The sequence below is a fragment of the Neopsephotus bourkii genome, unplaced genomic scaffold (assembly GCF_033783945.1).
Source record: "Neopsephotus bourkii isolate Nb327-2 ecotype Australia unplaced genomic scaffold, CSIRO-AGI_Nbou_v1 NB_1008, whole genome shotgun sequence".
NCBI lineage: Eukaryota > Metazoa > Chordata > Aves > Psittaciformes > Psittacidae > Neopsephotus > Neopsephotus bourkii.
This window is the reverse complement of record NW_026901498.1, coordinates 383,507-402,055: the sequence shown is the minus strand read 5'-3', so window position 1 is coordinate 402,055 and position 18,549 is coordinate 383,507. Positions and strand designations below refer to the sequence as shown.

At 49.8% G+C, this 18,549-nt stretch overlaps 1 protein-coding gene across 4 annotated transcripts in view; it reads right to left on the bottom strand.

The window, feature by feature from the left end:
• The window catches only part of ACSF3 (acyl-CoA synthetase family member 3), a 77,068-nt gene that overhangs the window by 21,535 nt on the left and 36,984 nt on the right, over positions 1-18,549 (bottom strand). For 3 of the 4 annotated variants that reach the window (XM_061360053.1, XM_061360055.1, XM_061360054.1), the window contains one exon: positions 6,378-6,504. The exons of the other annotated variant lie outside the window; for it this stretch is intronic. In XM_061360053.1, the coding sequence (XP_061216037.1) occupies positions 6,378-6,504 (127 nt within the window). The remainder of the gene's footprint in view (positions 1-6,377; positions 6,505-18,549) is intronic. 4 annotated transcript variants of the gene reach the window in all.

The following is an 18,549-nucleotide window of genomic DNA, read 5'->3' as shown; positions in this document are numbered from 1 at the left end:
TTGTGTCTGGGCAAGGGTGGCCTATACAGGATGTTTCCTACAAACCCAGATTCCTCTGTGCTGGAAAACTGCAGGCATTTTGCCTTTTCCATCACAAGTGGGGTGGAAAGCTCCAAAGAACAGGGCTGGGAATGGGAAGGTGGTGGTGCCAGCAGAGCTACCTGGATACAGGCTGGAAAAGGACAGATGGACACCAGGAGGTGCCTGAAACCAGACTGAGTCACTGGGTTTCTCCCCTTGACTGGGGTTTCACGGTGCGTTTCCGGATCCAGCTGGGAAGTGCAGTGCCGAGCAGGATGCTCCCCACCAAGCCAAGGCTTGTCCTTGCTGCCCAAGTTTGTGGATCACAGTGGAGAGGCCTGAGCTGAGAGAACAGCACGTCCAGCAAGCACAGACAGATGCTCAGCGTGCTGCCAACTGCCCAAGCTTGGCAGCATCTGAAAGCCTGCCAGAAGTGATGGGTGCTTCTCATTTCTCCTGATGATGTCTTACTCCAGATTAACTCCTTTCTTTCCTCCTTTTTTCCCATTTTTTTTTTTTTTAATTGCCTGGAGCTCCTTTCACAGCAGAACATGCAGAAATAAAGACATAGCAAGTCCACCCCATTCTCCATCTAAAGTCTTCAACAACAGTACACAGGAAGTTTTTTGGGCCATAGGAAAATTATTGTTAATTGGAGTCTGAGGGGTTTGTGACCTGTGAAAAATGATCTAGAAAAAATTCAGCAATAAACCAGGACTTAGCCATGTGAAAAACAGCTACAAGGCTGTTTCTTCCAATGCAGCTTAAAGAAAGAAACTTAGAAGATATGAGTCATCATTCTGAAATGTGCATCAAACAAGTTAAATAACTCTTACTTTCTTAACGACATATTAATCAAAGTGCATTGATTCTTGAATCAGATTCTACTACCAACAAGCTTTCTATCTTCCCCATCCTGATGCATGCATTAAGAGAGTTTTATTCTGACAGATACAATATAGCAATCAATAAAATCTTATTATATGGAGCTGAGATACATGGATTTGTTGCAGGATTTATGCACTACTTTCAGACCCGGTGCTATTTCATGTCTCAGCCTTAACCTGTAATTGAAAATAAATCTCCCTGAATACACCAGGTTCTAATTTTCTGGATGTATGAGTAAATGTGAATGGAAGCTGGCCTTCCCTTGGGGAGAAGTCTGCTTTCTGATCCTATCTCCCCCTGTGCACAGCACTGTATTTCCAGATTCCTCTGGAGAAATCACCCAGCCCAGCCCTGCTCTGTGCAGCTCTATCATGATCCCAAACAACTCTGTCCCCTTCCTGATACCTCCAAAAACACTGCCTGCCCAACAGAAGCTGTCTCCTAGGCAGAGAGAACACAACCTGAGCGCACCAGAGCCTGAAGGACATGAGCATCTCAATGCCGGGATGGATGATAAGGCAGGGGGATGACCACAGAAGCTGGTGTTTCTCTGCTGCTTTGCTCAGTGATTGCTCACAGAATCGTGCCACCTAATCATAGAATCACAGACTGGTTTGTGTTGGAAGGGACCTTAAAGCTCCTCCAGCTCCAACCCCTGCCACAGGCAGGGACCCCTTCCACTGGAGCAGCTTGCTCCAAGCCCCTGTGTCCAACCTGGCCTTGAGCCCTGCCAGGGATGGGGCAGCCACAGCTTCTCTGGGCACCCTGTGCCAGTGCCTCAGCACCCTCACAGGGAAGAGCTTCTGCCTTGTATCCATTCCTGTTTAAGTTTGAACCCATCACCCCTTGTCCTATCACTACAGTCCCTAATGAAGAGCTCCTCCCCAGCATCCCTATAGCCTCCCTTCAGATACTGGAAGGCTGCTCTGAGGTCTCCACGCAGCCTTCTCTTCTCCAGGCTGAACAGCCCCCATGTTCTCAGCCTGTCTCCATATGGGAGGTGCTCCAGCTCCCAAGCATCCTCATGGCCTCCTCTGCACTTGCTCCAACAGCTACATATCCTTCTTACGTTGACAACACCAGAAATGCACACAGTGCTGCAAGGGGGGGTCTCATGAGAGCAGAGTACAAGGGCAACCCCACTGCCATAAGCAGGGACATGTTCAACTGTATCAGCTTGACAGAACCCATCCAGCCTCTCCCTGGGCAACCTGTGCCAGCATTCTAGTACCCTCATCATACAACATTTCTTCCTTTCTTCTTTCTTTCTTCCACCCTTCCTGCTCAGCAGCACATGAGCGTGCTGGGAGGTTGCCTCTCACCTCGCAGGGCACGGGACAGCTGGGAAGGTATCGCAATGACAGGAGACAGACGGCTGTAGGCATTCTTCCTTCAGGTCTGTCTCTGTCTCCGAGGGCTCAGAGCTGCTTGGATGTATGACAGCAGGTGGATACCCAGCAGTCTCCCTGGAAATGGCTGGAGGGGACTCTGATCTAAGCAGCTTTGTCAACAGTGTTAATACAATAAAAATAATCAGATTCACTCAGATGGAAATGAGAGAATAGGCAGATAACGGTGCAAATCAGAGGGAATAACCAGGATGGGAGCAACAGTAAACCACCTATGGAACAACACAAGTTCAGATGCTCCTCAGAAGAACCACGATCTTGAATTCATCAAAAAGTCACAGCAGCATCATGCCTTTTTGTCTGCTTCTTTGTTTTTCCCACAATACATACACACATGTTTGGGATAAGATGAAGCACAGGGAGGTCTGCAGAGGCTTCCTGCATGGTACACACATGGTGTTTGCCTCTCATCCTGGAGGAAGGAAGCACAGGTTTGCAGTTGTTGCACTAAGTACTTGGTCTTTCCAACACTTCCCTAGAAAGAGAGCAGGGTCTGCATCTCTCTTTTTTCCTCCTATCCTGGAGGGAATGACCATCCTCAATGTGAGGCTGTTTACCTGGGGGACACAGTTTCACAGGAGAAAGGGGGATTTTAATAAAGGAGCTGTCAATCAGAAAGGAAAATGACAGCTGCCATGGAAGTGTTTGCTCTGGGGTATTTTTGTGTTCCTATACTAAACCCCATGATAACTCCATTTACGGGAACAGCAACCAGAAACAAAGAACTGGCCTGAAGAAGGTACTGGAGAAATAAATGACCTGCAGCCAGAAAAGACTTAAAAACTCAGGACTCCTTTGTGAGCCTTGCATTGCAGGAAGCACCCCAGAAAAATACCTGATGGAACTCTTTTAACAGGCAGCTTGCAAGGTTTGAGCCTCACCCCTTGCCACGGGGACAAGTATGGAAGGGAACTGGCACTCAGACCACAGAGCCCCACGCAGCAGCTCCAGGTTAACTCCAACCACAAAACCAAAGGAGGGAATGAGCTCTGCTGACTCCTGGCTTTGTGTGTGTAGCTGGAGGGTACGCACAGAGCCCACATTTAGTGTTTGGCATATGGAGATATGGCGAGTACACTGGCAGGACACCCCTCCCCACATGCCCCATCTCCATGTACCACCCCAGAGCAGTGCCCTTCCAGGGACAGACTCCCAGTGAGGTGCAGCACAAACAATATGCTGGGATTCCCTCTGCAGTGATTACTCTTCATTTGTGGCCTGCTGGGTTTTCGGATCACCATTAACAATAACAGCTGGGGAGTTCCTACACTGATTCCAAGTTTACCCCCTCCAGAACTCATCCCTGCCGCAGCTGAGCGCACATTCCCCCTGTCCTCAGAGACACAGGGGACCTGGGCATTGCTTGCAATCACACTGTCATCCTCTTCAGGTGACCTGCATGTCACTTGGTGGGGATGCATACACGGGTCTGGCAGTGAGAGGAACGCCATCACCTGGGTTTTGAAAGCACCATGTGCATGCATTCAGCCTCACCTTTGAAACACTGACCTATATGATAAGCAAATGGCAGATGAAGCAGATTACAGCCTGGCAGCAGCTGGGCTTTGCCTCTTTTGGGTTCTGCCAGTATAGTCCCAAAGTCACCATATGGTCCCGAAGTTACCCACCTCTGCTTATCAGGGGTAATTCATGCTATAGACCCCAGTTGCTATGGTGGGACACAACCTCCTCGTTTCTGTCGCCACAGGGACACTTGCCACCTCTGAGTGATCTCCAGAGGCTGTCACAGTGGTGGAAAGAGAGGGGCAATGTGGCTTGCTCACAGCACCACTGGCTAAATGAGGCTTGGGAAAAAAATAGACCCATTGACCTGACATCCTTGAGAGACAGAGCAAGCGGTCAGGAGAGGAAGGAAAGGAGAGAAAGGCAAACAGCGGGGGAATGGGAGGGGGAAGAGAATTAAAAGCCCCCCTAGAGAGCTGTGGGGGACATCGGGGAGGCAGCCTGGCCACCGGAGCACCCTCCAAGCCCCCCCTGCCTGTCTCTTCTCCCCCCCTTATATCTAGCTCTGAGTTTTGCTCAGCTAGTGAAAGGGTTAAGTTTAATTTATACTGATTTCTATTTAATATCATTCTCTCCCCGTAGGAGCCAGCAGCTGTGAGCTGATTGTACTCTCTCATTATGCAGTCTGTATCACTAATGGCCTGTGACAAAGGCATGCCATCTTCCCGGCCTTACCCCCCGAGAGCCAATTAAACACACATACTCCCTTCCTGTTTGCAGCGCATTACAATGAAATTAAACTGAATTTCAAAATCATTTTCTCCTAAAGACATCTCTTTGCAATAATTAATGCATGCTATTCCTTTGCATCTGAAATATTCATCAGGAGTGGTGACTAAAAAAATTTTTAAAGCTGATTGCCCTGCACACCCTGCGCATCGCCTGATGATGCTTCAGTACCACCCCATGGAACACACCCGGGATGGGGACCCGTGGTGACACTGCCAGCAGGGCAGCTCCATGTCTGCTTCATAATAACAATGATAATAAATCACAGCTTCTTCAGGAACCATAAATAAATAAGATTACACAGAAGGCATTAGAAATCCAGCCTGACTCCTGACACGACGGCACTGCTAACACACAGTGAGAGGGGAATGGGGAAGTGAGAGCTGTGCCTGTGTTAAGGTTCAGCAGAAATGAGCCATCAGCCCCTTCTGCACTGGCAAGATTAACTGGTGGCTGGGCTTGGTACAGCCTGGCTTTACCCCACTGCTCAAACAGCTCCCAGCCAGTGGCAGGGGCAGCAGGAAGGCTGCTCACTGAAATACCACCCAGGAGCTGGGGACCGAGCCTGCCAACCCATCCCATGGCTGGCTCAGTATTTAATCCATATTGCAGAGAACCTCTGACTGAGGGGGCCTCTGACCGCTCGCCACACGCAGGGTGGGAGGCATAATTTGCAGCACATAACTTATTCATGGCCTGTCACATCTATGCCAACTGGGAAAGCTCTTCAGCCTGGTATGCTCCTGGATTTGTTACCCTGCATGATGGGCACGATTAGCCATTACAAGTTCTCCTCTGAGAACTTGCTGTCCCAGCCACAGCAGCTCCAGGCAGGGACAGTCCCAATAGCATCCGCTATCGTGGGATAATGGGATCTTTATTCTGTCTGCAACCATTTACCATGGCACACACAGGCCCCACTTGCAAGAGGCATTATTATTAAGGTATTCTCTTCTGGTCAAGTTTTGTTTGAAAGAAGCAAACACTCAGGTTTTCCCATCCCTGGAAACATTCCATGTTTCAGAAACACTTCCCTCTCTTGAAACGGACAGGGAAACCCTGAGAAAACCCAGAAAAAGCACCATTTCCTCTGCGTTTCCACAACACATCACATAAAAATAAAATGAGCCTTGGTTTCAAATTAAAAGGTCTCTTTATTTGGATAACTCAGGCTTTTCACTATTGTGAAAAAATGGTTCTGGCAATTTCAGAACCTCAGCCTAAACCTGAGGACACTTGCTGGGATTGTCCTCAGAAAGCTCAGCATTCCTTCAATCAGTTTCTGACTGAGAAAGGACAGTCCCTTGAAAGGCTCCCTCATGGTCCCAGCCCACCCCACTCAGCCACACTGCCCATGCTCATGCCTTCAATCCTTTAACTAAGCCATGACCAGGAGGACAAACTCCCCTGCAGACACCATGATGGGAGGCAAGAGGGGAAGCACGATGGATCCCCCTCCTTGGAGCTTAGTGGGGGTTTTCCACTGATGTAGTCCTTGTGTAAGTTAAACTCAACCACATTTTGCAAAGTTAAGTCCCCAGAAAACATTAAACATCAGTATATTATGCTCACAAGCAAGCAACCCCGAACATACCCCATCAACTGGCTAATTACAGTCAACACAAGCAAAGCCCCTCCTTGAGCCTGGCGTTCAGAAGCACATCCAACCTGCACCCCCAGCTGGGCTGTGATCGCCCTTCTGCAAAGCCCCCAGCAGCCAGGGAACCCCAGGGGCTGATCCATAGCTGCTGCCTCCTCCTCCCCTCGCTGCTCTTTGCCATAGGCTGCAGGGAGCCATCACAGTACCTGTTTTGAACCAGCCATCGGGTGTGAAGGCATCTGCTGTTTCTTTGGGTCTGTTCCAGTACTCGCGGAAGACGGAGGGTCCCTTCACAAGCAGCTCCCCTTCTTGTCCCTCCAGACCTGGTGTCACCTAGGACAAGCACACAGTGAATGCAACCCAGGGACTGGCAGTGAGAAGCTCTCCTGCAGCCACATCAGCTCCACCACCTTGCATCGGCTTCCCCATCTTGTGGTAGGGGACAAGCAGGACCCACACACTGTGTCTTTCCAGCCTTTCCCACCCTCCAATGCAGCCTGCCCACCTGCACAACGTCTTTCCTCACATGGAAGGACTTACCAAAATGCCTTTGACATCCAAAAGCACTGAAAACATACATCTGTGTCATATAAAAACAACAACTTCCATCCTGGAACCACGATCCAGGCAGGCTGATGCCTTCCAGCTGCTGTCAGAGGAGAGGTCTCATATGCAAATATGCAGGAAATACTCTTGGAAAAGGGGCAGGAAATACTTTTGGGAAAGGGATGGTCCTTTCTGACCCCTGGATGGCCTGATGCAGACCAGCTTCACAAGATTTCTCTGCACCCTGCTCCTACTGCAGCACCTACCAGCCTCTGTCAGGATTCTCTCCCAGGAAATAATTGTAGGTAAAGGAAGCATAGCCCACTGTCCCACAGCTGAGAGATCAGATCCTGCTCTGGTGCTGAAGGCACCACCACCACTCAGCCTGGATGTACGAGATAGAAAGTGTCATCAGGGTAAGGACCATCCTCCTACCCTCCACAGCCAGGTGATGCAGCGAGGTGGGCAGCCACTGTGAGGCAGGGGCTGACATGCTCCTGTGACTCTGCCATGCTGCTGTCTGCTCTGTTTGCCTTCCAAAACTGTCAATCTATCATTCTTTTTTCTTCCTGAGGTGGCAGCAAACATCACTGGATTTGTTCTTGGGGATACAGCTCCTTTCAGGCCCACTGGAAGGCAATGGCTGTAGTGACAACATGGGACCCTGCAAACCCGCACAGGCAGGTTTTCTATGGCAACAAAACAAACATCCTGCTGTTATGGAAACTGGAGAATTGCAGGAAGGTCACAGACTTGCCTGACATGGCATGATATCTCATCTCCCCTGCACACACACAGCTTCGTAATCATAAGGATGCAGGCAGGCCAGGAGATGAGGCACCAGAGAGGCACAAACTGCTTATGCTAACCTAAAGCCCTGTTGCAGGGAAGATGTGCAAAGCCAGTGCTGGGATGGGAGGTCACTGCAAGATGTGCTTTTATACACTGCTCCATCCCTTTGCAGAGAACATCCCAGTAATGGGTACTCCAAGCCTCTTTGTACTTGGTCTGCTGCAACATGGATGAGAAACATCTGGGACCCTGAAAATCAGTAGGGCCAGAAATGCAGCATGAGGGGAGGTGGTAACAGCAGAACTGGAGCACCAGGCAGAATCCCAGGGCAGAGCAGGCTTCACTTCTCTGTGCACCCTTTGATGGAAACAAAACTCCTCTAATGGAAAATGCTTAGAAAGCTTGTTTTGAGGCACATTTTTTAAGGTGATTTCTTCCTGATGCCCTGCCTTGGAGGATGCGGTGACAGAAGGATCCCTGCACTTAGAGCCCACTGCCTGAATCACTCCACGTGCCACAGGCTGGGCTGAGCACCCACAGCCCTGGCTGTGCATCACCTCCACCGTCTGGAAGATGCTGCAGGAGAAAAAGGTCGCTAATGCCAAGCCATGGCAAGGTGGGGAATTCTCCCCAGGGGATCTGAAAGAGGTAGCCTGAAGACCAGACTATCCACAAGCAGGACAGCACAGAGAAACCTGAGCTCCAGCAGAGTCAGAGCCTCAGTACCTGCTGCAGCCAAAGGGCAGGAGGCACAAAGCATGTGTGGCAGGGACACGGTGGGTGATGCAGAAGGACTGGCAAAACAAGGCTGCAGTGCCGTTACAGAGGCTGTATGTGGTTTTAACAATGAAGCTCTTTCTCCTCACTCCTTTTCCTGCTGGCCCAGCCATATCATCACAAAACAAGCAACTTCCCTGAGTAACCCAGTGCCCAAGGTACTCTCAGTTCCAATTATGCCCATTGGGTAACCCAGCCAGCAACACCTCTCCACTCACATCCCTGCAAACCTATCTGATCCCATCCAACCATCTCAGCTAGAGGCAACTGATATCAAAACTGCCCTCAAATTGCAGGCATTTTACACTACTGCAAGCCTCCAAAGTCAGTCCCTTTAGTTATCAGGCTACCTTGACTCCCCTGAAAGGGCTGGGAAGGCAGAGGTGGAGGTAAGGATGGCGAAGACCTGTGAACAGTTGCCTGACCTTCACCTACAGATCCTGCCAGATTCTGTCTTCTGGTTGTCAGCACTGAATGCAAGAGCGGGTGTAAATTCGGGTACTAGAATGTCTCCAGCCCTAGCCCAGCCTTGCACCTGCATCACAGAGTGGCAGCCTGCACAACCTACACTGTGCCCCAGCTCAGAGCAGCTGAGCTGCCCCAGGGACCAATCCTGCACAGTGTTTACCTGCACGCTGCATCGTTTTGTGTGAATCAAGCCTTGAACCGGCTCCAAATTTCTTGTCATATCAACTCAAATTTTGGCAGCAGCTCAACCCACATCTTATCTCGAGCAGAGCTCCTTGGCAGCAGGCACCTCCCTGTTGTGTAATTTAATGATGTTATGGCTGGCTTGCAAACAGTAAAACAGAAAGGCCGTGACGTTATCTTAATAGGATTTTGCTTTCTGCACTTCGAATGTCAGTGCCACTGCTCCCCAGTGTAGCAGAGGGGACACAAACCACCCCAGCGCCAGCAGCTTCTGCTGCTTGCTTGCAAACAACATAAATGAAAACTCAGGGTTCGAGGCATTCATCTCCTACAACCCCTTGCATCTGATCCCTGCTAAACTCCCAAATACACCAAGCTACCTGTCTGATACCCGCTTTGAGAGCGCGATTTGGGCGGCAGCAGCACGGCCAACGTGTGTGTTTCCTTTCTGCATCAAATCTCAGTGGCACCCGTTGTTGATGCACTGGATTGACGTTGCAAGCAGCTGCTGAAAGCATCAGATTGTTAATTGCCCAGATATCTCCTCTCCTAGCTCCATATTTTAATGCACTTTTCAACTGCTTTAATGCATTTGAGCAACTTTTAACACCCAGGCATAGTGTGCCCCTGAAGGTTGCTGCCTGATAGCTTTCTGCTGGACCAGCCAGCATACCAGATAAGATTCCATTTTCCACGCATGAAAATAAAAGGTTGTAATAAATCCTTTGAAGGACTAAAGCTGGGTGATTCTAAAATGTGTATTTTCCCTGCTTCCATTTTACCTCTATTAGGGGGAAGCGAGGGTGGTTTGTAAATAGCTGGGAATCCCCGCTTGGCAAGCGGCCCTGGGATCTGTTCAAAGTGGCCATTTGTTTTCTTGTGGTCTCTGATGGATGGTGCCCCGTGCCTCCGGGAACAGCAGGAGAGGAACTTGTAATGGACTTTAATGGAATTAGGGGCTTTTATGGAGGTAGGCGCTCAGCGGCGTGTCTTTCGCTGGGAAGCAGGGGAGGCACGGTGGATTCCTAAGCATGTGGAAGACACAGGGTGAAAGCTGGAAGATGAGGCTGTGAAGGGGGGTAATACCTTGTTACTGGGCTGATAGGATTGGGAGGACAACAGACAAGCTCTTCAGAAAAAAACCAAACACCTTCCTCAGGTGGCAAACAGGGACACATTTAACTTCTACCACACCTCCTCTTCCTCCGGTCCCCCGCCCCCCCTTCCCCAAATTATCATCTAACCTCTCTCCTGGGTAAGCAAAGGCTGTGAATCAGCGCACCTCCTATCAGGGGGGACCATAAAAGGAACCCTGCCACTCTTGCACCCCAGAAACGTGAGGCAGCACATCTACAGAAGAGCAGTTTGCCTGGATGGGGTGAAGCGGAGCAGGACAGTGCAAGGGGCATCTTCTGGCCCTGCAGGTCTTGTACCATTTTCCTTCGACTCTTCCCTACTTACATTTCTGTCCCTGGGACCCCACTCCCTATTCCACCCTCCTAGCCAGCCACAACCTGACTCCTCCACAGTCGTTGCTCTATGAAGCCTTGTTCCCTGCAGCCAAACCTGCTCCTGCAGCTCCCATCACCCCAGGCTCTGAGCAGCCCAGCTTCCATCACACCACTGCTGCCAGAGCAGGAGAAAACAGCCGGGGGCATACATGGGGTGGGCACCATCACTTGTGCAACCAAGAAATGCAAAAGCATCTGTGTGGAGGAAGGAAATGCTTCTGCAGCCCTGCCTCCTCTACCACAGCTTGGAAATGCTTGGCATTCTTCCCCACCTTGTAAATAAGTGATTACTGTGATCAAAATAATTAAGCAACCTAGCCTTTTAAGTGAATAATAGAAGACAATAATTTATATGTGCGAGGTTTATGGAAGTGATGGAACCATCTTAGCAGTTCTCACAGAGTAATAACTTTTTTTGGTCTGCTTTAAACATATCATTATACAACAAACCCTGAAGAATAGCTCCACATCCCACTCTGCACCCCACGGTCGAGCTATGGAGCCGGAATGCTCTTCCACACTCACAACCCCACTGCTGCTAAAGCTCACCTGCCATCTCCAGACACACTCCTTCTCTCTCAAAAGATCACAAATTCACCCCTTCAGGATTTTGGTGGCCAAGAGAGCGCTGCAATACAGCAAAGCTTTGCTCCAACACAGCATCCAAAAGCTCAGTGTCCCTGGTATGGAGAAAGCATGGGAGCTTGAGGCTGTGCTCAGACTCTGCTTCCAGACCAGGCAATCATGCTGCATCCAGGACTGGTGTGGTGGGTTGATGAGGGATGTAAGGATACGCTCACCTGCTTCCTAAAAGGAAGCTGGAGATCAATAATCCACTTGGCAGTGCCTTTTAATCACTGCCTCCCTGGGCCATATTTGAGTGGATGTCCTAGAGGTGCGAGGCTTGATAGAGCATTACCAAATTCCCAGGCAATCTGAACTCTCATGCACATTCATAATTAAAAATTCCCTGCTAAGTTGCAGGGTTTTGTAAAAGCATTATAGTTCCTCTGAGCTCCGTGTCCTGCAGCATCCTGCAGAAGGGTAGCAGGAGGCAATTTAGCAACAGAACAATTTTCCTCCTGCTGGAAAAAGGCAGATTTCTGTTCCTCAGGGACACAGCATAGAGAGAGTGAAAAAAAAAGCCCCAACCAAACAAACCCCAAGCCCAGGCTGTAATCTATGAGGCCACATTTCACATCTGTTTTTGCAATGTTAACTTTTATAAAAGGGCTGGGAATAACACAATCAATTTACTTTTCATTTTGGAGGGTTATAAATTCAAAAGCAAGGCTGGTGCACAGTGGAGCTGGAACACTGAAACTCAGTTTCAAAAAACCTAACCCTCTACTTACAGTAAATGCTGCTCCACTGAAAACAAAAGTGAGTGTATATCTTTTTAGTCAGTACTGAGTTCTGAAAGTTAACAGACTGATTAACTCCAGATGATCTCAAAAGAACCACAGAAACAAAATCCCAAGTTTGGGAAAGGTCAGTCCTCTCTGCTATTGTTCTACAGACAGAGAACTTCTTGATCTATATTAACACCATAAATTAGATGTGTAACACTGTTCCAGAAACACCAACAACTCTCTATGCTGCTGCTCTCATCCCTCTTGTTTGCAGGCTTCAGAAGATAATAAACAAGGCGAGATGTCAGCACATCTTCCCACTCCCTCAGCTCTCTTCATTAGAGAGAGGCTCCTGACGTGCCCTCACAACGCCTGCTCTGATTTGGTGCTCGGGGGCAGGCAGAGGACCAGGCAAGGATTCAATTAGTGGCCCACCTTCAGTTCGTTTTTCATAAGCCTCACTCAAAAGTTCAGGTCAGCAAGGCTGTGATGTGCTGTGACTACAGATGATCACACTGCCCGAGAAGCTCTAATTGCTTCCTTGTGCTAAGCCATCCTGCGGCGACCAGTGCCTCCTCCCTTTGGCTGGAAGCATGCTAGGGCAGTGACTGTACCTTCTTCTTCTGGCCTCTGTGCTTTAGCATCTCCCCAACGTGTCCAGGCCTCTTTGGCAAACATCCCCAAGATGTGCTACAGCAGGAACAGCCTCTGTGACCCAGCAGAGGTCCAGCAAGCGTATCATGGGAGGAGGGAGGTTGTAAGCATGTCAGCTCAGAAGGACTCAGGTGTGCAAAAATCAAGTAGAAACAAGAACCAGTGACTGGGCCGTCAGGAAAGCTGCTTTCATCCCATGTCTCACCATAGCAAACATAAACACCTCGGTCTCTCAGGCCCTCTTGGCACAACCAAGGATACAGAAAAAGGTTGAAGACCACAAGCAGCATGATAGGAACAGAGAGGGAGGAATCTACCCACCCCTTGTCCCTCGTGCTGAGAGAACCAAGACTGCCAGCGTGGTGAAGGATGTAGTAAGGTCACATATCCTAAATCTTCCCCCTGCTACAAGGAGGAATTAAAGCATGAAACAATAAAGAGATGAACAGAGATCTTGAGGGTGCTATGACAAAGGAAACACTTGTGGATAGGAGGTTCTTCTTGACAGATAAATTCAAACTCAATGTGCAAGGAAGTAAGTCTTCTGGGATCAAGGCTGCTCCTGTGGTAAGAAAAGTTTTCAGCTGAGAAACAAGGGAACATGATGCTACCATGATCTCCTCCTCCTCTTTTCTACCAGGAAGAAATAAAATACACCTATGGCCAAAAAAAAATCCCTAAATCAGAGGACAGAAAGAAGGAAGGAGATATAAATACTTATGAGAATGAGATATACTGAGTTGAATAAGGAACTGGATGTGATCAATGAGAAGCAGTTAAAATGTTTATACAATAATGAAAGCAGCCTGGGCAACAAAGTGGAGAAACTTGAATTATTTGGGCAGGTCACTGAGGAGATGAGAGGAACACAGCGAAACAGATATCATAACTGGAATATATATGATTGCAGTGTCCAGCACTGTGAGTGCTTTGGAAGAGTTTCTGGAAGAAGCTGAGGCAAATGGAAAATAGGAAAAAATGCAGCATGAATTTACCAAAGATGGATTGTGCCAGAAAACCTGAGCGCTGATGTTCCACATAGAAGAAAAGTAGCAGATATAATCCAGGCTCCCTTCAACAACATATTCCCTATGATGCCTGCCTGGGAGGTGGCTGCTGATGGGAGAGATTGTGTGGCTGAGGGGCAAGATTCCTGACGTGGGCAAAGATCCAGGTAGAGGTGATGAAGCCCAAAGCACCCCAATGAACCCCTGTGGTAGCCAGCCAGCCTTGTCAGCCAGCCAGCAGCTCTCCATCACTCAACTTGAATTTCACCCTAGGTTCCAAGTAACAGTCTGACCCAGAATCACTGACCCGCTGTCCTAAGGAAGGCATCCTATGAGGCTCCAGCACCACACAGCACATCCTGCACCTACAGCAGCAAGCTGCTGATGGGAGATGGAACTGAGACACTGGAGTAAGGTTTACCATCCAGAGACCCATGGGAAGCAGCAGTACATGAGGTTGTGACTCAGCAGGGACAAAAATACAGATGAAAAACAAGAAAACAGATGAGAAATTGCATCACTGGGAGGAGGCGTTCGAGAAGTATAGAAGCATTAAGGACAAACTGCTTTCAGTTGAGGTCTGATCAGGATAGAAAAGGAAGAAACCGGGGTTTCTCAAACGGGCTGCTTGAGACAGCCAGAGGCAGGATGCCCTGGCCCTGGTGCTCATATCCCCACCAGCATCCATACTTGTCCATTTCCAGGAATGTCTGGCATGTGCCCGTCTCTAGCCTCAGGAGATACACATGGCATCATGGTACATTAGCACCAGCTGTTTCGAAATACCTGGATGGATGAGGAGACAACCATATGTAAGAGGTACATGTGCAACAGCACCTCCATGCAGCATCTATCCAGAGAGGTGGACCCAAGTCCACAGCACCCATGGGCAGCAGCAAGGAAGCACCCAGGAAGCCTCCAAGACAACCCTGGCAGCTCAGTGATGAGCTCCCCACTGGTTCTCTGGGGATCTGGGATGAATATGAGTGAGGTGGAGCCATTCTGGGCACCTCCACAGGGGCATCAATGGCCAAGGCCTCTGGTCATAACAAAGGGTGATGGTGGCAGCTGCCCCCAATGCCCGCAGCCCTGTGGAGGTGCTGGCAACCAGCAGTGAGCTGCTAGCAGATGGCAGGGACACAGGGGACATGGGGAGGAGGGGCCAGGAGATGCTGGTGGCTTTGGGAGGGGATGGCCGCAGCCGAGCCGGTTCCCATCCAGGACAACAGCTTGCATATGGATAAACAACGAGCTAATTACAACCTTTGGAGGGTGGGGGAGAGAAAAACCCATGGCTGCAGCGTCCTCCTGCTGCCAGCTCCTGCAACCCATACGTCCCACACGGCTCCCTTTGCAGCCTCAGCACGAGAAAATTACTCACCATAAAAGCCCTGGCTAGAGCACTGCATTAGATACAGCTGTGAAACCATTTATCTATTGATAGACCCCTATTGTCAAGGACTGGGGTTTGGCTTTCGTGCGAGCGAGCAATTTGGAAAAAAAAAAAAAACCAGAAGAAAAAAATAAAATCCAACAAAAATGACAACCCAAAAAAACCCCTACCAACCAACAAACAAACAAATAAAGAAGGAGAGAGACAATACCCGACAGCTTGCAGGGTTTCCAGGCCTCTGCCAGCTGGGAAGCTAAGCGTATGAAATATGCATTGCACTGAACAAAGCGAACTGAAACGTTCAGCGCTGGAGAGCTGTAACCCTTTCCTGTGCGCCGGAGTCAGGCATGGGAGAGTGAGATTCTGGGCTGCCAAAAAGTTAAGGAGAAAAAAAAGACCAGGAGAAAAAAGCATCCAGGGCTGTGGGTGAGGGTTACTGAGCCTGCCTGTACGGTCAGATGGACTCAACAGGCAGCTGCTTAAGGCTGGTTAGAAGTTTAGGGGCTGCTTTGGACATGAGCGGCTACAGGAGCAGACAAAGCTGCTGCTGTCCCCTGACATCCACTTCCACACCTCTGCTCCCCAGGGATGTATGGGAGGAGAAGCACTTCTCCAAACACTCAGAGGACAGCATCTCTTCAGGGGACCACATTCTGTGTCACCACACACTCCTGCAGAGGGAGAGGTGAAGGATGCTGTGTCAGGGTGCAAGCACTGCAACTCCAATGGGGATTGACACCTTCTGCCCCACCACAGGTGGCCCTGTCCCACAGCGTGTTGCAGAGCATCCTTGGCTGGGAACAGACCGTGCAGTGAGGGGATCTCATCAGGCTGGAGCACCTTTTGGTGTTGGCAGTGATGGTGCAGCTTCAAGCAGGGCACAGCTGACAGCTTATGACTTATGGGTCTGTGTCAGCTCAGGAAACCAGCTCACGGCCCAGGGTGCAGCAATAACTACCACAAGCAGCACAAGAGCCAGCTAGAAAATGTGTGCAAACTGGATGCAATGGAGCACAAGGCTCATGAGAGCTGCAAGATCGAAGGGCTGGAGCACACGCATGAAAGGAATCCAGCACTCTAATCAAGGGGTGGGAGAAAATGAAGGGAAGAACAGAGATCCAGCAAACTTTCAGCTAAGTAGATTATTGATCTTCAGGGTGTGCCAGAAACCAGCTTTGCAAATTACAGCAGTCCCCTGCTGCAAGCTCAGGCAGTTACCGGATGGCAAAGCAGAAACGCTTCCTACCACCCCGCTCCCACCACCCACAGCCTTCCTCTGCCACCACCACAATGCTGCCGAGCTCCTGTTTGCATCTCACTGCAGCAGGAGGTGCAAAATGTGTCTAAAGGGTGACGGTGTGAAAGGAAACGGAGCAATGCCCCAGCATCTAATGGGAGAGACAGTGTTAGTGGGGAAGAAACAGCTCGGGGAAAGTCTGTTGTTTGCTGCTGTCAGGATGGAGCAGAAGGCAGAAACCTCAGCCCAACGCGAACGGGGAAGGCAGTGACCTTGCAAGGCTCCGTACAGCAAATGATTTCCTTGGCAAAGGCAGGTGCTCTTTCTGCTCACAGCCACGAGGGTTTCTGTACAGTGGAGTCGAGGTGTGAATGCCTCACAGATTGCCCTGACAATGCGCCTAACCCCCCGGCATGGAGATCACCTGCAAGCAGGAGCTGAGATGCTGGTGAGAGGAGATGGCTTGGAGCCCAGCTCCTATTGGGGTGCTCAGCATCCCACCAGATCTGCCACACCATGTCCTACATGCTGCCAGGCACAGCCCCATGTCCCCACTGTGGCCAGGACCAGCTCTGGGGTGGCAGTTTCATTATTATCTGTGCAGTGGCACAGATGTGTGCCGCGCTTTCTCTGTACAGAGAGAGATCCCTGCCCTGAAAGTTGTGTAACCGAAGCAGACGGCAGGCGCTGCCTGTGCCGGCCCTGCTGCCGGGAGGTGTTTATTTCCAGCAATCCATTACGTGACATTTGGGACTTTTTCACAGTATCAATGCCAGAACAGAGAGAAATGCCCAAAGCAGCGATGAGGCTGCAGATGCTTGTATCAAACACAATCAGAGAGGGCACTGAGTGGGCTGTGTGCTTTCTGCACCAGCCTCACCACTGCTGTCCTTCCACCCGGATCCCACTGCCTTTGCCAGGACCACACCACAGACCTACTTACACGCTGTAAGCCTCAGAGCCCTCTTGCAAGGGAGGTGAAGCCAAATGCGTTTCTTTCTCCTCACAAGAGGCAAGGAAAAGGCCATGTCCAGTGGCACGACTGAGGAAGGGATCACTGACAAGGTATTCTCATCCTGGGGACAGCCCCTTCACCATGGAGGAGCTGATCTGAAACAGAGCCAGACCCTTCCTTGCCTGGTGGAGCATGATGAGCATTTGGCCTGTCAGATCCTCCTTGTTTTAAATAAATTCCACTGACGTACTCTCTTCTGACATAAATTATTAACCAAGCATGATGCACAGAGTGTGCCAGCAGCAGCATCTCAGGGCAGGAACAGGCAGCAGGTGAGGCTTTCTGCCTGCAACCACAGGTGTGAAGCAGTGAAATGACACTGTCACTGGGACAAGAGGTGTGCCACCACGGATGCCACCTGCCCATGAAATGGAAAGTCACACTCCATACACAGACCAGACAGAAGCCAAACTCCCGGCATCCCCATGCATCCATCTGTGCCAAGACACACTAAGAGCAGGGACCGTTTTTCCCACTTTGTCACAGCCCTTTTGACAGTCCCAGGGACAGAGGCAGCAGATCCACTCTGCTCCTGGATGTCCTGGAGCAACACAGGAACCAATGTCACTTACTGTCACTCAGAGCAGATGGGACCATTTCTCTCCCTCAGCCTACAGAAACTCTCAGTTAAGCTGGGACAAGGGGCAAGATGGGTTCAGAGAGGGACCAACCCCTCAGCCAACAACCAGAGGCAAACTCTACCACTCCCACACCCTCCCTGGGTGATATCTTGAGAATTCACCAGAACACTCATAAAACACCCAAGGGATAGCCTGACGGAAAGTCAGTCATCAGCCAGGGGCAAGGAGCCAACACACCAGTGCTGATGGGAGCTCCTGGGAGCACCATGAGACATTGGTATGGACCTCAGCGGTCCGCACTGGGGGCTGAAGAGTGTATGTGACAAATGGATGGGATAAAAGGGCGATTCCTCTATCCCAAATATGAACTCAACCAGCCTGAAGCCAGAGGAAGTAGTTATGTAGGTCTCAGCCATCAGAAACCTCAGAGAGTGGTGGGCTTCCAGCACCAGACACAGGTCATCTGGGCTCCCCTTCTTCTTTGGTGACTCAATATAAACAGAAGGAAGGGGAGGGAGTACTGAGCAGAAAAAAAAAGCCATTAGGGTTTTTTTTCCTCTTAGAATTCAGAATAATAACAAACATCCACATTTCACCCTGGAAGTAGCTGCACTATGGGGATTCTTGTGTTTAAGACCTAATTCGTAAAGAGCCCAGGGATCCCTTAGGGTAAAAAAAGCATTATAGGATCATTATTAAAATGGACACATTCTATTTCATGTCTCAGCTCCACACGAGTGAAAAAAAAAAAGGCCAAAAGCTAACTCCAGGATGAGGGGACAAAACCATGAGACATAACACTCATCCACTGAAGTGAGATAAACAGGAAGCAGCTTCCTATGTGTTGAGTGCTGCACCATGG